At 46.1% G+C, this 24400-nt stretch overlaps 2 protein-coding genes across 4 annotated transcripts in view; both read right to left on the bottom strand.

The window, feature by feature from the left end:
- Positions 1-2041: 2041 nt before the first annotated feature.
- Positions 2042-8751, bottom strand: LOC128326903 (uncharacterized). Of its 3 annotated transcripts, none has more exons than XM_053254783.1 (3): positions 7953-8749; positions 6179-6338; positions 2042-2247 (listed from the first exon to the last, which is right to left on the bottom strand). In XM_053254783.1, the coding sequence occupies exons 1-2, from the start codon at positions 8442-8444 to the stop codon at positions 6201-6203; spliced, it is 630 nt and encodes a 209-aa protein (XP_053110758.1). In that variant the 5' UTR covers positions 8445-8749; the 3' UTR covers positions 2042-2247; positions 6179-6200. The 3 variants fall into 3 exon arrangements, with proteins under 3 accessions (XP_053110758.1, XP_053110757.1, XP_053110759.1); XM_053254782.1 differs by having other exon boundaries at positions 6212-6338; XM_053254784.1 differs by lacking the exon at positions 6179-6338 and having other exon boundaries at positions 7953-8751.
- A 67-nt stretch (positions 8752-8818) lies between these two features.
- Positions 8819-24400, bottom strand: part of LOC128327452 (uncharacterized) — a 56913-nt gene continuing 41331 nt past the window's right edge. Inside the window, exons 14-18 of the mRNA XM_053256251.1 lie at positions 22026-22140; positions 21650-21787; positions 15104-15270; positions 13604-13692; positions 8819-10950 (exon numbers count right to left, since the gene is read on the bottom strand). Coding sequence (XP_053112226.1) covers positions 10749-10950; positions 13604-13692; positions 15104-15270; positions 21650-21787; positions 22026-22140 — 711 coding nt within the window. The 3' untranslated portion in view covers positions 8819-10748. The remainder of the gene's footprint in view (positions 10951-13603; positions 13693-15103; positions 15271-21649; positions 21788-22025; positions 22141-24400) is intronic.

The raw sequence follows: 24400 nt of genomic DNA, 5'->3' as shown, positions 1-24400 counted from the left end.
AATGTCTGAATACTATTACTTCAGATATTTATATAGTGCTTTTCAACAAAAGTGCTCAAAGCGGTTTACGTAGATGAATAAATAAATAAGATAGTTCCCTGTCCCAAAAGGGATCACAGGATAAAGTAGACACCAGCCATAACTGCCGGAGTTAGATAGGGACAGTTTCTCCTCACCACTTACCACGACTAAATATTTAAGAATAACCACTTTAAAATGTGCCTATTTGTTCAGTTAGCAGGGCTTCAGTGCAGGGTGCATTGAATGTCTAGGGGAGTGTTGGTTGAGAGGGCATGTTGTATTTACTTGAATCCAAGACTTGATTCCCCCCTCCCCAAACACACACACACACTTTTTTGATATTAGAAATCAGGAGGTCGTCTTAAATTTGGAGTCTTGTTCCTTTTGAGTAAATACAGGTATAACCCATATTTAACCTCTACCTTTTAAGAGGGGTGTCTTAAATTCAGAATTGTCTTTGATTTTGGTAAATTCAGTAGGTGATGCATTGGAGATCTCCCCGTTCACCCCAAGTTACCTGCCTGTCAATTATTCCTCTGACACCCAAATATGACATTGTGTCTGACTGATTTTTGTTATGGACTTACAGGCCACCTGGTGGTCAGAACTGTATGATACATGTATTATAATTCTAGCCAGCTTATCTGCTTTCCAGATGCTAAAAGGAGAGTGGGTTCCCACATGTGTACATCACTTGATCTCTCTAACATTTTAATGCCTTATGACCGCCGACTGAATACATGAAGTGATTGCATCTGAGGTGACACTTTTCTCTGCGGTGTTTAATCTGTGATGGCTCATTCACACATGCAGACTATCAATGCTGCAGTCATCCAGTGGTGAACATACGTGTGTGTGACTCTACTTTGGGCTGGAACTACACGTTAAGCTATCAAACATGGCCTTTCACCCCAGTATTTGCCAAACAATGTGAATGTGGAGGTGTTTGCTAAGGGAACGATGGGAGGAGAGCTGGTCTTGTGGTAGCAAGCATGATTTGTCCCCTTAGCTAAGCAGGGTCCACCCTGGTTGCATATGAATGGGAGACTACATGTGAGCACGGTAAGATATTCCCCTTAGAGGATGGAGCTGCTCTGGGAAGAGCATCTAGGTTCCAAGTTCCCTCCCTGGCATCTCCAAGATAGGGCTGATAGAGATTACTGTCTGCAGCCTTGGAGAAGCGGCTGCCAGTCTGTGTAGACCAGGGATTCTGAATGTTGGGTTCCCAGATGTTATTGGACTTCAACTCCCATAATCCCCAACCAAAGGCCACTGGGGCAGGGGATTATGGGAGCTGAAGTCCAATAACATCTGGAGACCCAATGTTGAGAACCCCTGGTTCTCAACTAGAGAACTAGTTCTCAACTAGACAATACTGAGCTAGATGGACCAACGGTCTGACTCAGTATATGGCAGCTTCCTATGTTCCTAGCGAGGTGGATATCTAAGATTTCCCTTGCTTTCTGCTTTCCGACCTTTTTCCCTCCTCTAGACTCAGGCCTCTTCCAGACAAAAGTGTTTTAAAAAGAGCTTGTGAATATGTTGGAAGTGAGCCCTTCATAAGCCTCCACCCACTCTTGCAGACAATTGTTGGCTTTTCCATCACAATTTGCACGCCAGTCACATGGGCAGCAGGGACCTTGCACAATTTCTGCAGCCCCACCTGTGTTAGCCAGCTCTTGCTTTCAGTAATTAACCCACCTTTCCCCCCTATTTCCCTTGCTTATTCCAGAGCAAAATTGGATCCTGATGCAACAGAAACCATAGGACTCCAGGAAATTGAGCATCCGTCATCCCCCCCCGCCCCCCTTTTTTTGGCTTTTCCACCTTCAGCGCCACTGTGCTGAGGGCACCATGTTTGGGGTCCCTTATTGCAGGGCTTCCCAATGTGGGGTCCGCAGATGATGTCAAACGACAACTCCCATCCTCTCTGGCCACAACAGCCTTAGGCCAGTGGGAACCCATGCCCAATTGTCTGAGGGTGGCTGACGCATCATAAATCAAGTCAGCAAGATAAACCGAGAGTCCTGAGTCCTTTATTCAAAAGCTGCAACATTTAGATTTTGTAACTTGCAAGGTTTGACTCTGTCAAGCTGTATGTTTTCATTTTAAGTGGTTTTGTTTCCAAAAACCTATTGACACCTTGAGAGATCCAGCAAACACTTTCTACCAGGCGGACAAGATCCAAGTGATGCTATCTTGTCTGGATACTCTGGGAGAAACCACCTGGAGTTGGGGTGGGGTGGGGGTGAGGGAGAGAAAGCAAATACAGAAGAATGGTGATTGTTTTTTTGACAAAGACACCAAGCTTTCTTCCTGCAAGCACAGATGACTTCTCTTTGTTAGCAGACAAAACAGCTGAAATTATATACTTGCTTCTACTCCGCCCTGAGCCATTTTGGAAGGGCGGTATATAAATCAAATAAATAAATAAATAATAAAATACTCCAACTGAATTGAGCCAAAAAAGTAAACCTACATTATCAAAGAAATTAGGTATCAACATTATTTTACTGCAAAGTACCAAATCCCGCTATACTTCTATATGGGCAGTCTTCATCAGGAGACATCAAAGAAGGGTAGAAAGTAGATCTGTGCTTCATCATCTCATACTGCACGGGAGGAAGCAATGGTAAACCCCTCCTGTATTCTACCAAAGACAAACATAGGGCTCTGTGGTTGCCAGGAGTCAAAACCGACTCAACAGCACACTTTACCTTTACCTTTCTCAGGGAAAGTGTGTGGAGGAAATACCCCCTCCCATCACTGCCCACATGTACCAGCCGCCACCAGGGCAGTACAGGACCCAGCTTCCCATAAAAGAGCCCCCGCCCCCACTAGGAGCATGCGTGACACCAGCACAATGATGCACTTTATTTAGATCAGGGGTAGTCAAAGCTCAGGCCAAGAAGAAGGTTTGTCTGCTTTATCACTCAGGCAACTGTAGGTTGCTACCCTGTTGATGTTCAGCGGTTGAAGTGGAATATAACTCCTTAAGTTGGCTTCACACAATCACCACCAGGGCCCTCTGGTTCCTAGCATGCATGCACGCACACCAAGCAGGTGTGTTGTGTGAATCTGCCAATTGCCAGTTCCGGTGCTGAAGAATAAGGAGCAATGGGAAGCCTGCATGAATATTTCTAAATCTGTCATTTCCTTGAAGTCTTTAACACCCGGCTTTTAGTTTGCATCTCCTCTGGAATGGAGGGGGTGCATTCACATATAGACCAAATTTACCCCCAAAGTCCCTGAGAGGTATCAGTGAACACTTCACACACAAATCAGGATTTTCATCGCGTGTTAGAGGGTAGCCCAATTTATATCTGGGGTTAAAAAATCCACTTTCTGCATCGGGTTTTTTTGGGCAACTTCGAACTCGCAGTAAAGCATCGCAGAAAACCCGCGGGAAAGCCCGCTGTCTCGGAAAGCCCCTTGCTGGTGGTGGTTTTGCATTGTGCCTGCAATGCCCCCTGCTGCTGACTTACTGAATTGAAATTTAAAAGAACATGGTAGTGTGGGAAACCACCTGAGAAAATTCTATGCAATTTCTCCTTGGGAGGGATCCTGAAATACTTTGAATTTCAAATTCCCAGCCCTAGTTAAATTGTTGATTACTTGTGACCTAGTCATTCACAGAGGGGATAAAGTTCTATCTATACTGACTACTAGGGTTTTGACTGTATGTTCAAGACGCCCACACACAGTAAACTAGAAGAACAGGCTATCAGAACTTTTGTTTCTTTAATTCTCTCCTTCCAACATCTTGTTTTTGTGCATGGATTTATTTATTTATTTTTTAAATGGCCAGGCATTCAATCACACGAGCACCCACTGGAAATCTGTGACCCAGTCACAAGTTTACTATCTCTATGAGTATAGCCAGTGATGGCTGGTCAGTAAGGGCAGGAGGGGCTCTGCCCCCCCCCCCAAAAAAAACAGCTAGGAAAAGATCAGACTTGCCAGCAGCCAGGGAAACCCTAATGCAGGGAGCTACCTCCAGCCCCTCCTCCCCTGCCTATAACTTCTTCTTTTGGTCTTACTGGCTGGAACAGCTGCTCGGGATGCATACAAAATGGATCAGAGGCCTTGTTACAGACCGCCAAACCAGTTTGAAGGACTGGAGGTTTGGCTGGTTCAACAGTGGTGGGGGGCTACCTTTAAGGAGCAGGATGGGTGCTCTCCCCCCTCCCACCACATTTCCCCCACCGGTGCTGTCCTAAAAAATGGCCCCGCAGGGCAGCAGTGTACCTCCTTGTCACCCTGGTGCACATTGAACTGGAAGTGCCCAATGCACATGTGTAGTGATCAGCCTCCCCCCCCTCTAAAGAGTTAACTGGAAGTGAACCCTTGTGTTGACTGACAGGCTGGTGAACTCCAGGGGTCATTCAATCAGCACACCAGGTGGGTGGGACCTAAAGAGCTGTTGCCAGGAAGAGGGGAGTTTTTTGTGAGAAGAAGCTAGGCTGGAGGTGCACAGGAGGACATGTGGCCATGGAGGTTGGCTGCAGGAGGATAACTATAAAACCTGCGAAGACAGGCTTACAGGAAGCTTGAAGTCTCATCAGGAGTTTGGTGAGTTTAAGAAAGAGGGAAGTTTAGTCTAGGGAAAGGTTTGTTTAGTCAGACTTTGTGTTAGGGATGTTATATTTCTTGGGGTGGTGAGGTGCTCTGCATATTCTGGATACTGATCTATTGTTGTTTACCTGCAACATAATTGAAATAAGAAACATTAGCCTACGCCCATCCTACCTAGGGTGTTGCAAAAGACTCTATAAACATTTAAGCATGCATTAAGACAACCTATTTTTGTAACCCCACCAAGTATTCTTAACTGTACCTAAAAGCTGAGAAAGCCTCAGATGGAAGCAGTCTGTATAATTGAATAAAACTGGTTTTTTAATTCTTTTCTTTTTACAAGCCTCTCCAAATTGGTTCTTAACTCAGGAAAAGGGGTGGGGCGAAGGGGGATTTCTCTGGTGCAAACATGTCCTCAAATGTTCAGCAGCTATCAGTTTTCTCACCACATGTAGCCTTGCATATGGAAGATTTTTGTACATATCCAATAGCAAAATAAAGAGAGTTTTCCCTAGGATTCCACCCGAAGCCCAGGGAGGTTCAAGCTCTATTGATAAGAGGGGTGGTGGCGGCAGCATTTTGAACCTACCGATAATACAGAATAGTTTCAGGAGAAGCCTAGCCAGGAAGCTCAGAAGGGATGATTCAGCATTTCTTTCCCTCATGTGCACTTGCTCTAAGACAAAGGCTTTAATCTGCTACAGCGTGCGCATGTTGTGCATGTGCACAAGCACACGCATGCACTGGGCACTTCCAGTCCGATGTGCACCAGGATGGCAAGGACCACCCCTCCAGACTGTTTGTTCAGACAGTGCCAGCAGGGGAAATGCAGAGGGGGAAGAGGTTTAATTACCTTAAAAGTAACACCACCACTCTGCTGTCAAACCGGCCACCAGTGGTTCCATGCATATCCCTAACAGCTGCTACTCAAGCTGCTCTAGCCAGCCTGATTCCTAGTGGGCTCCTCCTGTCACTGCCCCCAGGAAGGACTAAAATAATAGGTAAAAATGCACTTCCTAGTTGCTTCAGGGAGTGTATTTTAAATACATTTCCCCCTTCTTCTTGAGGGCAGAGTCAGCAAGAGCCCCCTAGGAATCAGAGTGACTGGAGTAGTTTGAGTAGCTGCTGAAAGTTGCAGGCAAGGGAGAAGGAGCTGGAGGAATCCCTGGCTGCTGGTGCGTCTGGTCTTGTAGCAGGGACAGTGGGGTGGGTGTGTGTGTGTTTGTGTGGATGCAATCCCTGCTTTATCCCTTCTGTCCCTCTTTCTGCCTTTTGCTTCTGCTTTTTGCCCTCCCTTTTCTGCTTTCTACCTTCTCTCCCACTAAACTTTTCTGTTTTCTGTCTACCCCCCCCCCCCCAATTTCTGTTTTCCTCCATGCTGACAGGCTTGGGTAAATAGCCAAGCCCACTGGCATGGAGGAAAGTGGGCAGGCGAGCAGGTAGGCTCCTGCCTCAGGGACTGGTTTCTCCCATGCCCCCCGCTCCACTCCAATGCCCCCAGCCTTTATTGAGTATAGCCAGTACTGGGACGTGTCCTACACGGAGCACATGGATATACACAGTGAAAGCATCCCACATTCACCTGTATTTTAAGTGAGCTGAGTTTACGTGGTACCTGTTTTCCGGGAAACTGCTTTCAAGTCACACTTTCCCCTTGGCAGCTTGCAGGTGTACAGACCCAAGCAGCCATCACAGTCTGAAGGTTTCTTGCAAGCCTTTGACTGGATTCCAGGGCAGGAATACTGCAAAGCAAAGGACAGAGAATTCCTAATGATACCAATCCCTGTTTTCCAAAGCTGCCCAGATATTCACCATGTTTGGGGGTGGGGGCCTGGGCTTTATTATCATCGAGGGCCTGCACAGATTTTAGGGACATGAGGCCTTATTACAACTGCTGTTTCCTTTTCCACTTCCCCCTCGCCTCCTCCTTTTTTCTCCAGGGACTTTTAAGCAAAGCAGGTTTTACCGCAAGTTTACGGGGAGGCTTTACTGCGAACTCAAAGTTGTCCCCCAAAACTGCCACAAATAGTGGATTTTTTTTTACCCCGGATAGAAATCAGACTACACTCTAACATGCAGTGAGAAACATGAATTGTGTGTGAACTGCTCCCCAATAACTCACAGGGACTTCAGGATAAATCTAGCTGATATGTGAATGCATCCACTCCATTCTGGAGGAGATGCGAATTAAAGGGCTTCAAATGCCCTGTGTGAAAAGCTTCCTGGGGGTATCCTCAATACTCTGTGTATTTCAACAAAACGTTGCCTCTTGCTTGTTGGAGATGCAGCTCCTGGAGGTTTTACAGACAGGGCTTTCCCCCCGAATCCACTCCTGATTGGAGTGTGCCAGTCCACATATTTGCTGGATTAAACACGACCTCCCTGTGGGAGATTTGAGAATAGTTTGTTTAAAAGTGGTATATAAATGTTATAATAAAAAAATAATAATGAACAGTTCCCCCACTGACCAACTTATGATTAGAATGGAAGGGCTAGTGTGAAGGCTTCCTGCCCTATTATACAGTAATGATGCTAGCTGAGCAGAGAGGCAGCTTTAAAAAGTGGTGATTCTCTTTATTTAGCAGGGGGAGAGCAACTGACCCTATCCATCCCCAGCACAGCATCCCTCCAGTGGCTGTTGCTGGTGTCTATCTTGTGTTTCTTTTCTAGACTGTGAGCCCTTTGGGGACAGGGAGCCATTTTATTTATTTAATTATATCTATGTAAACCACTTTGGGAACTTTTGTTGGAAAGCTATATATATACACATATCTGCCATATTGGTATTCATACTCTTCCTACAGACTAGGGCTGGCAACTCTGACTGAAACTATTTCTGGATATTATTATTACTTTTATTATTATCAATAATAATAATAATAATAATAATAATAATAATAATAATAATATCACCAAATACAAAGATCTACAAATGGAAATTGAAAGGCTGTGGCAGAAAAAGACCAAAATAATCCCAGTGTTCATTGGCGCCCTGGGTGCAGTTCCAAAAGACCTTGAAGAGCACCTCAACACCATAGGGGCCACAGAAATCACCATCAGCCAATTACAAAAAGCAGCTTTACTGGGAACAGCCTATATTCTGCGACGATATCTATAACCATTGACAATAAAATTCAGCCATCCCAGGTCCTCGGGAAGGACTCGATGTCTGGATAAAACAAACCAGTCAATAACACCTGTCTGACTGTGTAAACAAGAAATAAAAATAAAGAAGTAGTCGTAGTCGTAGTAGTAATCTATTTCCTCATTTTACCACTTAGGAAGATGGCGCATGCTGAGGGAGACTTCATGAGAAGGAGGGGGCCTGGAACAAAAGCAGAAGGGAGTTTACTCACTGTTTCGGTATTAAACTTCCCGTGGCCTTTCAGGTGGTGCTGAAGCCCTTGGCTTTTGCTCTTGGGAGGGGAGAGCCGAGGAGCCTGTTTCTTGCTGCCGGCTTTCTGCTTATTGGTTCCCAACTGGGGTTTGCTCACCACTTTGCGGAGGATTCCACCACCCTCTCTGACATCTTCCACCGTCTCCTTCTGCAACCTGGTGGAAGGCTGCCTCCTCACCCCCACCCCCCTGCCTTCTGCATGCGATAGGTCAAGGATCTTGCTGGCTTTCGCAGATGCAGCTGGGACCTCTTCAGCAACCAGCCTTTTCCTAGCTAACCTCTCATCAGCTTGTGTCAAGGAAAGGAACTGCACTGAAAGCACAGCAAGGGTGGTCACCGTAGAAACCCTCATCTTTTTGCCTGTTTTCCTCTCTCGGGTCTCTGGGTAAAGAGATGCTGTGTTGCTCTGGAGCTTGTTGGAAGGATGAAAAGCAGCCACCAGCTCCAGCATGACTAGCTGGAGCCCTTTTATGCATCTGAATTCCCACGTCACCCCCACCCCTTTTCCCCTTTGTGAGTCTGAAATTCTAGCTTGCACCTCCTGCTTGGAAAATTCTCTTTCTTTTCCTCCCCCCTCGGCTTCCTCAGCAACACCCAATTTCTTTGTAAAAGCAAGTGTGTGCGCTCATACAAGTGGGTGCCTAACACCACCTTTCCCCGTAGGTGTGATAATGGAATCTTTTCCTCTCTTTTTGGCTCAGCAGGTGCTTCAGGAAACTGAGTGCAGCAAGCAGATTTGCTGGTAGAAATGCTTGCCTGGGCTGGGAGAAGTGTGTGTGGGGAGGGGGGGAGTAAAGGGGTCTGCGGCATCTCAACAGCAACTTTGACAAGTCTTTCGCTTTATTGATCATTCATATGCACTGCCACTCTTTTATCAACTGTTGCAGCCAACTTGCTGGTGGGATCGATGATGCAGAAATTACAGGGAAAGGAATTTTCACCATACACTACCTTCCTAAGCCCACCAACACTCTGCTTTATTCAGCAAGTGATGCCTTAGGTTCTTTTCGTGGATGATGAACCAGAAGGCCATATGTTTACAAAAACCTTAAATATTGCAGTGTCTGAATGTGCAAAATACATTGGTAACGGAATCAGAAATTACATCCCAAAATTCTGAATCCATTACCAATGCATTTTTATTTATTTATTTATTATTTATTTATTAATCAAATTCGTACACTGCCCCAAACTTTCATCTCTGGGCGGTTAAAAATAGCATAAAACAAATTAAAATATATACAAAAACTTAAAACTATTTAACAATTTTTAAAATCACCTAAGAATTTTTTATTTATTTTTTAAATTGCATGTTTCAAACACTATAATACTGAAGGGTTTTGAAAAAATATGGCCTTATAGTAGGAGATGTTCTCTTGCCAGTGGGTGTATATAATATCAATTTGAAATTTTGCTTATGGCTACAGCTCTTGCAAAAGTGATAACTTTTGATTGCAAAAGGGATTCCGTTACCCTTGGAATTGCCCATAGGATGACGGCCTTATTTGTGACTAATTCTAACTCAGAGCCATAGACTTCAAGCCCTTTGAGCAGGGGCGTAACTATAATAGGGCAAGGGGAGACAATTATCTGGGGGCCCACTGCCTTGGGGGCCCCCCAGAGGCAAGTCATGTGACTTACTCCCCCAGCTGCGCACACGCCCAGGCTTCCTTCAGTTGTATTCATCCTTCGAAATTGATGTGAGCGGTAAGAGCTGGAGCTACCAGAACAGCATGTCTTTCTCTAGTACCATTAAATGACTTGCATCGTCCACAATTTACAAAACCTTTAAAAAAATAATTTAGGATGATGTTCTATTGTGGCACATAGGTTTTATATATATTTTTTTTACTATGTTTTTTGTTACCACTTTTCAGCCTCATTTAAGATTTCTTTACTTCATGAGCTGAGCTTCAGTGAGGGGGGACATTTTAAAATCTTGTCTCTGGGCCCACTCCAACCTTGCTACGCCCCTGCCTTTGAGCAATATCTGATAGGGATGTGCATGAAGATCTTCAGTGCCGACGGGGGGTAACACTTTAAGGGCGGGGGAGAGTGTACTCACCCCTCCCGCCGCATTTCCCCCACCAGTGCGCTGTCGTTTTGAAGCTCCTCGGGGTGGCAGCATTCCTCCCTGCCGCCCCGTTTCCCCCGTCGGCCGGAAGTGGCTGGAAGTCACGAGCACGTGTGCGCCTGTCGTGCGTGCGCCCTTCTGCCATGTGCGCACACACGAGGGTTGAGTACACCCTCCCCCGCCCTTAAAGAGCTACCCCCGTCAGCGTTTCGGCGCCAAAACTGCCCCCAGCGCCGAAACGTTTCGGAGGCCTTCATAATGGCCTCTGAAACGTTTCGGGCACAAGCCTAATACCTGATGCAGTCCCTCAAACCAGAGCAGTAGTCAGGGGTTGGGGCTTCATGGCCCTGCGGAGCCTGTCCTATGGGAGGCCACACGACTAACGCAAGCAGAATTTATGCAAATGAAGGAAACATATGTAAATGTGTTTGATCTGAATAATGTATACAGATTGCAGAGTCCAGCATTTCTCGGTGCAGAATATGTGTGGTTGAAATCGAGAGGGGAAAAGGTAGGGAGGTCAGTATACAGCAACTCAGCCGCTGCCTCTTTGCCTCCTGTAACCACAGGCTACTGCTTCAGGTTCCAAGCAAGGCTTCTGCTGGAGGAAGGAAAGGCAGGGCATGTGCCTGCTCCAGGTGCCGCTGGGAGGAGGAGAGCGGAAAGCCTAAAGCAGAAGACCTAAGGTTGCGGCAGCTTCCATGTCTTTGTTTCTAGCCAGCTCTGAGTCTTGACCTGAGCCAGGTTCACCCTGCTGGCGTTGATCTCTGGAGAAACAGGCTCATGTGAACGGACGGAGAGGCTGGCAGACAAGAGCCCCATCCGGATGCAGTTATCCGTGTCCTCTCCAGCAAGCAGGCCAGCGATGATTCCAGCCAGTAAGCTGAAGAGAGAAGAAGCCACTTCAGATGCTAGAGAACTTAGGTCTATCTACAGTCCAGGCTTAGCCTGGTTTTATGCTGACTTAACAGGTGTGGCTTCCTCCAAAGACTCCTGGGAAGTGCAGGGCTGTACAAGTTCATTCATTCATTCATTCATTCATTCAATTAATTCATTCAATTTCTCCATTATAGATGCTGCCTGCACTCTTTCCTAACACTACAGTTTCTAGGGTCCCTTGCTGTCAGCTCTGACAGTCAGACAGATTTGAAAGTGATTCACCTTCGTAGCAAGGGCATAATTAGGGGATGAGCCATGGGGCACGGGCCCCCAATTATCAGAGTCAGAGCCCCAAATCTCACCAGCTGCCTCCATCACCTCTTCCAGAAACGACGTGCAGCAGGGGAGAGAACTCCTAGCTTCACCTAGCTCTTCCACCTTCATCGGTGCTGTGCTAGAGACTTTAAAAGGCATGCATAATTATTTGGGGCAGGGGGCATGATTGAATTTAATTATCAAAAGGGGGGCTGTGGGCCCTGGCCCCAGAACTTTTAAGTACCTAGCAATGTCCCTGCTTTAGAGTACAGACCAGTCTCAAAATGCGAAGTTAATTCATTTTCACAATTAGCTGACTGTTATGGCATGTGTAACAGGCTCACTTCCCTTGAGGCTTCAGTGACAAAAGGAAGGGGCTTTAACCAGCTCCCAATTTCTCCTCCTCCTCCTCTAGGGCTTGCTTCCCCTGGCCATCTCCTGATTCCAGGGAACAGCCGTCTGCTGCTCTCCGTCTCTCCTCCTCAGCCTCTTCTGTCTCTCCATTTAAATGCCTCTGCCCTTGCTAGAACATCCTCCATTCTGATTCTTACAGGAGTTCCTGGCTGCCTCTTCATCAGCTGTTGCCCCTCTGGTTGACCTGGGCACTTTCCAGACTAGACCCTACAATGGGGTCAGGACATATCTCGGAAGTGTATTTCCACACTTCCTGCGTCGTGACACCGCAGTCCCTACACAGACAGCAAGGTGCCGTTCACATTTCCAATGCCTTGTTGTGAATTTAATCGCTGCGATATAGAGCAAGGACGTCGTACATCCGGTGTGAAAAAGTTGCTGTGTTTTGGGGGTTGTAAGTTGCTGCAAGACTGTTCCCCCTGCTGTTTACGTCCTGAATGTGACTTGCCTGAACGGAGGCATTTTGCTGCTGTTCCAGCAGCTAGCCTGGAAAGCGCCCTGGTAAAGCGTCTCACTCTACCAAATGGGCTCTGACGTAGGTGAATTGCTGGCAGTGGAATCTGTGGGCTCCATTACAGCAGCTGTCAGCATAAACCAGCATCCTCCCTACCTGGAGGATAGAGGCAGAGGGTGCAGCCGTAAGGTGGGATCGCCCACAGCATGACATCCTGGCACAAAGAACTCTGGGAACAATGAAGGGGCACAGCATCGCTAGCAAAGACCTCTTTGGGAGTTGCAAAATAGCAATAGCAATAGCACTTACATTTATATACCGCTTTATAGCCGGAGCTCTCTAAGCGGTTTACAATGATTTAGCATATTGCCCCCAACATTCTGGGTACTCATTTTACCGACCTTGGAAGGATGGAAGGCTGAGTCAACCTTGAGCTGTTTTTCAGAAAGGTGGATTCCTTTTCTTAATTTTATTGACAATCCTAAATCCACTTATACTAGGCCAGAACAGTTAAAGTTGATATTTATCATGTGAAACACTTGATATGGAGATTTTCTGTACCTTTTTTGACATTAATAGTGCTGAATTTTGTTTGCATTTGTTTATATGTTGTTTGCTAGTTTTATGTGATCCATTGTGGTTTTTAAAAAAACAAAACAAAAAAACCAAAATTGCCAGGAGCTTTCCAGACAGCAGGTTTTACTGTGGGATTAAGAGGAGTGAAGTACTGCGAGTTACGGATATTTTGAATTTGCCTAAAAAATTGACACTAAAAGTGGATTTTTTTTTAATAAACCTGGACATAAATTGGGCTAAGTTCTCATATGCAATGAAACTCCCCAATAGCTTTCAGGGACTTCGAAGTAAATCTGGAAGATATATGAATGCACACCTGCCCTTCCATGGTTAATCAAAGTAAAATCACCACCTGGGAACACTCCAGGACTTTTGGAGAAAAGCCGTGCCACTTAAAACTAGTTTCAGACTGGTTTAAATATGCAGTGTACACATACTCTTGAAAGTTGCTGAGTGTTGCGAGCCAGTGCTTGCTCCACTGAAACTTTAGGGGAGCAGTAGGATTGGGCTGCTAACCCAAGGAAAAATCTCTAAGATCCAAAGGTGTTGAAGACTTCCATTAATTGGCGTGCTCTCCTAAGAGGGCCCAGGTGCTTCACTCAATCATTGTATCTCAAGGCACTCGGAGGAAAGATTGCAGTATCTCACTGAGCCTTAATTGCCTCCGTTCCTTTTTCTCTTCCATAAAGGCTCAGCGAACGACAGCTCACAATAACCTTCGTATCTCTCACCACCTCCAGATAAATATTTGGGGTAATTATTCCTTAGCAATGCTGCGTACGCGCAGGCACTGTTATGTTGTCACAGCAACCAAGGTGGCAGGGACCAAACAGAGGCGGCTGGAGGATCCCAAAGTGATTAACATGGCAGCAAGCTCGCTGGGCAATTAGCAACGTACCTGTCACCTGCTCCAGAGACGTTCACTATCTCCTCTGCGGGGATGGGGATTGCTGGGTAGTGAGTGGCACACAGCTCACTTCCTGTGGTCTGGAGAGAGAGTAGGGAGCAAACAGTGTCAGAAACGGAACCCAGCAAAGAATTGTACGACGACGAGGTTGTGCTCACGACCAATGTGCGGAGGCTGGCGAGGAATGTGGGGGAGGCCAGGGTTTACCTGTCTTCCCCCACACAATCCAGGGACTGAACCACGGCTCTGATGCTTGCATGTTCAGATGAACGGCTCAGGGGCAGGCAGCGCAGCAAGTGGGAGGCAGGGGGAAGGGTGCCGGGCTGTCAGATGACCCACAGTGCACCGTGCAAGCAACATGGTGCACTGGGAAATCTGGCTGCTGCCGGGACACATCTTCCCCTGGCCTCTTTGGTGCAGATGGCTGCCGGCGGCTCAGGAACAGCGTCTGGCATCCCAAGCAAGCATACAACTGGGCAGTGAGATAGGAGGGCACCCTTATCCCCTGCTAACTGGGCAAAAGGGCACCTTTTAAAAGTGGTGATTCTCTTTATTTAGCAAGGGGAGAGCAACTGGCCCTATCCAACCCCAGTACAGCATCCCTCCAGTGGCTGTTGTTAGTATCTGCATTATGATCCTTTTCTCAGATTGTGAAACCTCTGAGGACAGGGAGCCATCTTGTTTATTTATTTATCTATTATTTCTCTATGTAAATTACTTTGGAAACTTTTGTTGAAATGTGGTATATAAATATTTGTAGTAGTTGTAGTAGTTATCCTCCTACCTCACTTTTAGCCCGGGTTCTGAAACAGGGCTACCCGAGGAAGAAGCAGTGGGAATCAGATCGGGAGTGATCCCTCTAGTAACTGTTGCTGGTGTCTATCTTATGTTTCTTTTTAGACTGCGAGCCCTTTGGGGACAGGGATCCATCTTATTCATTTGTTTATTATTTCTCTATTTCTTTGGACACTTTTGTTTAAAAGCGGTATATAAATTGTTGTTGTTGTTGTTGTTGTTGTTGAAGAGACAGTTGCAATAAATTGGGCTTATTGTAGGTATGCACTATTAAGCTGTTACTCCAAGTGTCCAGCCAAGGTCCTCCATGCTTAACTCCGAAGAACTAATTTCTAATTGAGGGAGGGGAACATCCCCCATATTAGATTCCCAAATTTTTTGCTTGCAAAGAACTATCCACAAAACCAAAGCCCTAAGAGTATGAGTTCTGAGATTTTGATACTTATACTTTTGAGTCTTTTTCCAGTTCTAGGGATAAGTTTTAGCTTCAGGTGAACATGCATGTGTTGGGATTCTGGTGACATAAAAAATTCTAGAATTCTGGTGACATAAAAAATTCTATAGAGTTCTGAGGATCAACTTTTCTAGTTTTAAGACTAAACATTCTCAGGAAGAGTACACATGTAATATATGTGCATGTTATGTTTGGGAGCAATTCTGCCAGGCACTCTGCCAGATAGATTCTAGTGCATCTACCTTATTGCAAGTTCCGGGATGAAGAGAGACAGTTCCTCCTACATTCTGGCCACACACCAGGACTCCATCTTGGCCAAGTGTGACCACGACACAGTGCAACTCTTGCAGTAAGGGGCAGACAAGGGCCATGGCAGTCTCGACAACATCCTCCAGCTTGGTTGGCAAATCTGTAGATACCAATGGATGAAAGTAGTCAAAGAGCATAAAGCCACAAGAAAACGGTTGACCTGAGCTTTCCCTTACCACTGGAATATACTGGAGATTAGAAGAACTGGAGATTAGAACTGGAGATTAATAATTTCTGCTAGAGATCGGAAGAGGAAAGGCCTCAATAAACCATTCAGAATGTTCCTGCCAAGGAACAGAAGTGGGGAGAAGAAAATACCACAATAGCTCCATTCCTGAATGTGCTACTGGGGCGTGGAAGTGGGGAAGCTGGGTATTTTCACAAGGGCCTTGGCTATGGTTGGTTAGGAACATAGTACATAGAAGCTGCCTTCTGCTGAGTCAGACTATTGGTCCATCAAGCTCAATATTGTCTACACTGACTGGCAGCAGCTCTCCAAGATTTCAGGCAGGAGTCTTTCCCAGCCCTACCTGGAGACACAAGGGATTGAACCTAGGACCTTCTGCTTGCAAAGCAGATACTCTACTACTGAGCTGCAGTTTAATGAGATGTTAGCACTGCTCCACATCAACTCAGCTGAGTGGACTGTCTTAGGTTTGCTGCAGGGCATATACTTCCTTCTCTGTGGTACCATTCACTGAACCTTGACCTATCTAAACACCGGCCTTGGCCTTGGCCTCTTTCCGTTCTCCAAATCCCCAGATGTGAACATCAGGGAAAGGAAAGTTGTGAACATCTTTAAAACATGCCTTGGCAGCTGGGTGAATTTTGCAAAATAACAAACTCCGTGCAAACCTCCTTGTTATTTATTATTTATTTATTTATTTTATTTATATACCGCCCTTCCAAAATGGCTCAGGGCGGTTTACAATTAAAACAAACTTATAAAACAATAAAAAGCTAAAACAAATTAAAAACAATAACACAACAACTAACAATTTAAAAACATTTTAAAACAAAAATTAAACATTGTCCCCAGACCCCAGCTCAAGAAGACACGTAGACTTAGTATGGAAGAAACTTGTGTAATACTTGTGTAACTTTGTTAACTATTACACAAGGCATGGCAGACTGGAACACCAGGTGATTAATCACCCTTAGAGAACAGTGCGGGCCAATAGATGCAGGTCAGAACTCTGAAGTCCTACCCAGCACCCTACTGGGCGACACACCCTGGCTCGGGAATGGGCAGGTACACCCCACCCAATTCCTTCAAAGCCAACCCCCCCTTCTGTAAGAGAGGATCTGGATACTTCTAGGCATTCGTCCACCCCGGACCGCACAGCCCAAAGGTTGGAGAAGTCCTGAAGCAGGGTTCATGGCAATCATTCTCCCCGTGCCGCACAGGCTACAAAGGAGCGATTAACCAATCACCCCTTTTACATATCCAAGGGTGCTCACCGATGTTCTAACCCTCAAATTACCACCCCGCCCGCACTGTTCCTGCCATTGTGGCCAACCTAACTCTAACTACGCACCCAGGACACAGAACGGAGTAGGCAAAAAAAAACCCAACAGTGGCCAATGCGTTGGAAGCAAAAAATTCCTACTCAGCCCCTTCAGGCGACCAGTCGCTAGACCCGCTCTGTACTGGGGAGGGAGGGAGGGGAGAGCTCCTTCTCCTGTGACTGCCTGGCCCCAACTGAAGAGAGAATGGAGAATGGGGCGGGGATCGGTCGATCCTGGCCGAAACCCTGCCCCTTGACCAAAAGGGTCAAACGGAACCCTTCTTGGGCTTCGTGCAGGACAGGCTGGGACAAACTCCCTCCCCTCTGCACAAGGCCGGGGGTGTGTGTGTGTTAAGTAATTAAAAACCCTAAATCAAATTAAAAATTAAAAATTAATTTTTTTAAAAAAGCCCTGAAAGACCAGGCCAAACAAATATGTTTTAAGGGCCCTCCTGAAGGCCAACAGAGAACTCGAATTACGGATTTCCGCAGGGAGCACATTCCACAGCTCCGGAGCAGCCACAGAGAAGGCCCGCCTCCGAGTTGCCACCAGATGAGCCGGTGGCAACTGGAGACGAACCTCCTCAGATGACCTTCATGTGCGGTGGGAATCATGCAGAAGAAGGCGCTCTCTAAGGTAACTTGGACCTAAGCCGTTCAGGGCTTTAAAGGTAATCACCAGCACTTTGTATTTTGCCTGGAAACATATCGGCAGCCAGTGTAATTGTTTCAAAATAGGCGTAATATGGTCTCTCCGGGTTACCCCAGCGACCAATCTGGCTGCCGCATTCTGAACTAATTGAAGTTTCCGAACTACGTACAAAGGCAGCCCCACGTAGAGCGCATTGCAATAGTCAAGCCGGGAGGTTACCAGCTGGTGCACCACTGTTTTGAGGTCATCCTCCTCAAGGAATGGACGCAGCTGTCAAATCAGCCGAAGCTGATAGAAAGCACTCCTGGCCATGGCCTCCACCTGAGAGACCAGGGTGAGGCCTGGGTCCAGGAGTACTCCCAAGCTGCGCACCTGCTCCTTCCAGGGGAGTGTAACCCCATCCAACACAGGGAGAACTAACTCACTCCTCAGATTCTGAGCCCCCACAATGAGCACCTCCGTCTTGCTTGGATTCAGCTTCAATTTGTTCTCCCTCATCCAGCCCATTACTACCTGTAGGCAGGCATTGAGAGAATGAGTGCCATTTCCTGAAGATGAAAAGGAGAAGTAGATTTGGGTGTCATCAGCATACTGATAACACCCAGCACCAAATCTCCTGATGACTTCACCCAGCGGTTTCATGTAGATATTGAAAAGCATTGGTGACAGAATGGAGCCCTGAGGGACTCCATATAACAGCTCCTGCTTTGAGGAGCGACTGTCACCAAGCTCCTCCACCTGGGATCTACCCGAGAGATAGGAACAGAACCACTGCAAAGCAGTGCCCCCTATTCCCAACTCCTCCAGGCGACCCAGAAGGATACCATGGTCGATGGTATCGAACGCCGCCGAGAGATCCAAGAGGACCAACGGAGTCACACTCCCTCTGTCGATTCCCCGGTAAAGGTCATCCATCAGGCCGACCAAGGCTGTCTCAACCCCATAGCCCGTTCTAAAGCCAGTTTGGAATGGGTCTAGATAATCAGATTCCTCCAAAACCGCCTGGAGCTGGTTAGCCACCACCCTCTCGATTACCTTGCCCAGCCAGGGGAGATTGGAGATTGGCCTATAACTATCCATCACTGAGGGATCCAGGGTAGGCTTCTTAAGAAGAGGTCTAACTATTGCCTCCTTCAAACAAGGAGGCACCCTACCCTCCCCCAGAGATGCATTTATGATATTAACCAGGCCATCTCCAACAATCTCTCCGCTAGATCGAAGCAGCCAGGTCGGGCAAGGATCCAGAGAACAAGTGGTAGGCCGTACCGCTCCAAGCAGCCTGTCCACGTCATCAAGAGTCACAGATTGAAACTGATCCATCCTAACACTGCAAGAGGGATTGCTGGATACCTCCCTCACGGACCCTGCAGAAATAGTGGAGTCCAAGTCGGCCCAAATACAGGAGATTTTATTCGCAAAGAACCCACTAAAGGCGTCACAGCAGAGTGTCTCCGGGAACTGATTTGAGGCAGAAGAAGCAGAGATTATACTCCTCACCACCCGGGATAACGCTGCCGTACGTGAGCCCGCAGACGCAATTCGCGCCAACCAAAAATGTTTTTTTGCCACGCGCACCGCCATTGCATAGGTCTTCAAATGGGTTCTATGCTGCATCCTGTCAGATTCGAGCGGAGTTCTCCTCCACCTGCGTTCCAGTTGTTGTGCATCATACATTCTACTTTAGAATTTGGGGATCTAACCTGAAGCTCAGCCTGAGTCTTTATTGTTCAATAGACAAGCTGCAAAATGATAATTATGCACTTGTCAAGAACAGCCCACTCTCTGTAGAAACTTGGAGAACTGTTACTTCCAGCTGAATGACAGTTTGCTGTGATGACAGGTCAACTCCATGTGGCATCAGTTCTAGGACAGTTTTCAAGCATGCACCATATTTAATGTCAACCCCCCAAAAAAGGTCAGATTGCTGCTCCTGTTTTGTCAGAATTTATATTATGAATTGAGAAGATGCAGGGTATGTGTGAGAAGATGCAGGGTAAGTGTGAAAAGATGCAGGGTATGTGTGAAAAGATGCAGGGTATGTGAAAGCACCCTATCCAAGCATCTACGCTAGTGTTACCAACCTTCCAGCATTGGCCTGGAGTCTCCTCGAATTGGCATCCATCTCCAAATGGCTACTGAAAGCAATCCTGGAGATTTCAACATCTTGATATTGTGAAACATATAAAGACAGGAGGTGGGGTGTGGTGGCTGTAGGGGCAGGGCAGGAAATCTCAGGGAATATGAATAAATGATGAATATATGAAGACTATATGGTGAATATATGAGCTAATTTGTCATTATTGTCTAAGGATCTTATAGTTTTTATGTTAACTGTGGCTAGATTATCCATTGCTCAACAGTGGAAGTAGAAAACCATGTCTCTGACATCTTGGTATCAGTTTATGTGGGATATTGCCATATCTGAAAAACTGACCCATATTATCCACCTTTGAGTGGGTCAAGCTAATTCTAATGATTTTTTCATGATATGGTCAGATTTCATTTTGTTCACAAATCAAGAAAATTTCAGTCATTCTCCTCCATCTAATTATTTACATATCTGGAAGGATGGTTAATGAATGTCATTATGTATCAGTTTTATTATTCATGTTTATGTATTGTAATTAAATAATAATAATAATAATAATAATAATAATAATAAATAAATAAATAAAAATGAATATTTACATACCACTTTTCAACAAAAGTTCCCAAAGCGGTTTACATAGAAATAAATAAAATAAAATAAAATAAAATGGCTCCCTGTCCCCAAAGGACTCACACTATAAAAGAGAAGCCTAAGACAGACACCAGCAAGAGCCGCTGCAGGGATGTTGTGCTGGGGATGGTATAGCTTTAGTCAGCATTGGCAACCCTAGTCTACACTGTCCTGAGAACCAAACTAGACAGGATGGCAGGAGATGGTGCATTTGCCATGAGGCTAAGAGTTTGAGGAGGTCATTTATGTCAAAAAAAATAGCATGGGATGAGGGGGAAGATTAAATGTCCTTCCCTTAAAGTGTGGGAGATCTTCTTATTAAAGATCTGCCAACATCATATCTGGTTTGGCCCTGTTGGAGTTCAGAGGGGTTAGATCGTTTATCTGCCCCACACCTGCAGCAGAAGTGTACAAGTAAGAGGAGCACTGCTAATTAATATTGTCTGGAGTCATGGAGTTAACATTCTATGTAAAGTAGTTTATTTAGAAACGACATCAGATAGATAGGAAGCCTACACGCCTAGCTGCTCACGACATCAGGAGGACGGGGTGGGGGTGGGAAGAAGATGGAAGTCTGTCTCTAAGAGTGAGAATGAAACCTGAGACAATCAGTCTAGCAAGGGGAATCAGGACAGAGACAGTGTGGTCAGAAGGGATCCCCTTCCTTACAATGAGGGTATGCACATGAGCAGCCCTACCCGGGTAGGGATGCTCATGTGGTGCACCGGGATCGGTCCCAATCCCACGCTGCCCTGCCGGGTAGCCCAACTTTTTTACCTGGGCTTTTACTGAGGTAGAAGGGCACGAGCTCGCCTTTCTCCCCCAGTCCCCAGTTGTGTGGCTAGAGAGCCAGGGACAGAGCCAGGTGGCTAGAGCGCCTGGCAGCAGGGAAATCCCCCAATACACCATGATCCTTGCATTGTGCATCGTGGGATTTCTGGAGGCTGGGCATCATTTCCGCGGTCTCCAGGTTGCTGTGCTGCTCCCAGTAGCGTGGCTTGTGTGGGCACGTGGGTGGCGTAGCCAAAGAGAAGATGATCTGGGGGGGGAAGGTAGATGCTATCCTGTCTCTCTCTCTCCCCCCGCTCTCCCCAGCAGGACTGTCTTTGGGCAGGGCAAGCAGGGTGACCGCCCTGGGTCCCGCTCTTTTAATCCCCATTAAAATCAGCTGGAAGGGCCCCCCGGACGGTTTCACACCCTTCCAGGGCTCATGAAGGACAGTCCTGCTCCCTGGCCCACACCATTAGGTTGTGTGAACAATCTTTATCTCTATCCCCTAATGCCCCTAGTGGTCGATAGGTTTGCTGTTGCAAAGATTCAATGCCTTCAGGAGCTGCTTCTCTAACAGGCCTAAGGAGGGGCCACAGCTCAGTGGTCACGCACATGCTTTGCATGGAGAAGCTTCCAGGTTTCCTCCCCAGCACCTCCAGTTAAAGGGCCCCCTGGCAGAGCTGGAAAACATCTTGGAGAGCCACTCCTGGTGAGGACTCACAATACTAAAGGGGGTTGGGCCAAGATCTGAATCTAGATAAGGCCACTTCAATAAGTCCACAACTAAAAGCAGCTTTTCTTCCTCACCACCACTCTCACAGGGCCTCACCTGCAGGCACAGGATGACCCAAGGTCCGAACGATTGCTCTTAGTTCCCGTAGATTGGGAGATATCCAGGTCAGGGCTCTCCAGCTGTCTGAAAAGAATGGCTTGGAGGCTTTGTCCACATCTGTTGGCTCGTAGCACACTTCAAAAGAGCATAGCCAATGGTTAGCCAGCCCAACAAATCTGTTGCCACCCCAATGATCCACCACCGGAGGTGCCAATTTCACCTCATCTCATGAAAGACCACCCCTGAGCAACATCGCCCAGATATGCAATGCAAGAGGATGCTGGGTGAATTCATTCCTCAAGTGGATAGAGAGAGTGCTTAGCACCCAGAATCAGGTTATGTTTTGTGACTTGACTACAATGTTTCTTCTTACCTGCTAGGCGATGTTCTCTGGCAATATGACAGATGTTTTGAATAGTGGAAACTGGCACATTCCCATCAATGCAGATCAGTGGGGCCAAACATAGGTTCTCCTTGAACTTGGACACCTGAAGGAAATGCAGGAGATTGTTAGCAGAGGGAAAGCCTTGTTGATTTTATGAATGAGCTATGCATCATCCCCTATAATAAAGGTGGAGGTGTGAGCCTGTGTATGTCCCATTTACAGTAGCTAGGCTATTGCGGCCACTCCACCTGTTGGCATAAATTTCTGTGGATCAATAACTATTTGCACAGGGGGAACAAGATGTCCAAATTCTGTCACTATCCCTTTTTATTTTCCTCATTCTTGTCCTAAAGGAGGAGTCATGTAAGGCACATTTACATGGGGACTGCATTGTAAATTTGGTACCATGCCAGCCCCCTCAAATTTAGAGTTGGATGAGTTGGAGGCCATCAGAGGCAAGGTGTGCTTCTTTGCATGTGACACAGAGGAGCTAGGGTGGTATGGCATTAACTGTGCTGAAATAAAGTTCCCCTCTGCAACTCAGCAGGAAAGAAGACTATTGTCTGCTGATTCCTTCTAGAGTTACTCAAGAAAGGTCAGTGGCTAACATGTAAGTAGTACATCTGCTAGTCACCTCCAGACTTGATTACTGCAATGCACTCTATGCGGGGCTGCCTTTGTACGTAGTCCGGAAACTGCAATTGGTCCAGAATGCAGCAGCCAGGTTGGTCTCTGGGTCATCTTGGAGAGACCATATCACTCCTATCTTAAAAGATCTACACTGGTTGCTGATAAGTTTCCGTGCAAGATACAAGTTCTTGGTTATAACCTATAAAGCCCTAAACAGCTTGGTCACTGGATATTTAAGAGAATATCTCCCCATCTCTTACAACTTTTAAAAAGGCAGTCAAGAAACATTTGTTCAACCAGGCTGTTAATTAGATACTGTTTTAATTGTGTTTTAATAGTTTTAACATTTTAAATTTTAAATTGTTGTAATGTTTTAACCTTTTTATTTGTTGTTTTTATGGTTTTGTTGTAAACCGCCCAGAGACTTACATTTTGGGTGGTGTACAAATGTGTTAAATAAAATAGATAGATAGATAGATAGATAGATAGATAGATAGATAGATAGATAGATAGATAGATAGATAGATATGCTGTCCTGTGTAATATGGGCAGTCCATCACAGGCATTAAAGCAATGTTTGCAGTGTTGCAGAATAGGGCTGGTTCTGCACAACTTAAAATTCTGCAACCTAAAATTAGGCGATCACACTTCCACAACATTGTGTGCTCACTGGAAATAATGGCCATAGCATCACAGAAGTGTGATTGTGCAGTTTTAGCTAGTAGCACACCAACTCTGTCTGCAAATCTGTGGGCATAGATTTAGATGCCCACAGCAGTGCAGGCAGTGCCTGTATTACACTGTGCAGAATGTCAGATAGTACAGGAGCATCACTTCAGTGGGGTAGGGTGTGTGCACAATTGTACTTTTCAACTTCCCCCAAATTAGACCATGAGCCAGGCCCACACATTTTGGCCCTCGGTCTCAAAGTGCTCATAATGATTTCTGGCAATGCCTACACCTATATAGGAAGGTGCTGAAAGGCATCATCTCATACTGTGCAGGAGATGGCAATGGTGAACCCCTCCGGTATTCTACCAAAGACAACCACAGGGCCAGGAGTCGACACCGACTCGATGGCACAACTTTACTTTTTTATCCCCTGGAGATAGAAAACAGGTGATATAGCATTGTTGTATTTACAGCTTTCTCTGTGTTATCACCCCTTCCTTATCCTTACCCCCTAAACGATTAGGGTAAAATAGCATTCATTTTTGCACTGAGGAAAAGACTAGGGTTGGGGTAACAATAAACAAATTGTTGTGCTCTCTCCACAGAGTAATCTTTGGAGGACACTCCTGCCAATTTTCATATCCATTCCTCTGACATGGATACATTTTTTTAGAAAAGTAATTTTTGTGTTTTAAATTTTTTAAAAAGCTTTTAAACCGCCATTGCAAATTTGGCCACTGCAGGCCCGATGGTCAGGACAATAAAACCATAATGAGATGCTGAAAGTATTGCAATGCTATCACTTTTTTTAACCTCTAAGGGTGCAGATCTTGTGAGAAATCTCAGTGGGCATTCGTCCCTCCAGATGGTACCAACCACCCCAGCTGATACATGTACTAAATCTAGGACAGGGGGCTGAAAAAAAAACCATGTCAATCAGCCCCGGAGCACTGCAGCTGCACGGTGGCCTTGAATAGTATAATCATAGTTCTGTTATAAGGCAGTGTCCTGTTAAGTTGTGATAGTACAATATTCCCCAGTGAGCTATGGGAGAAAGTAAG

Source organism: Hemicordylus capensis, chromosome 5 (genome assembly GCF_027244095.1).
Source record: "Hemicordylus capensis ecotype Gifberg chromosome 5, rHemCap1.1.pri, whole genome shotgun sequence".
Lineage (NCBI taxonomy): Eukaryota > Metazoa > Chordata > Lepidosauria > Squamata > Cordylidae > Hemicordylus > Hemicordylus capensis.
The sequence above is the reverse complement of the archived record's forward strand: the minus strand, read 5'-3'. Positions and strand labels throughout refer to the sequence as shown.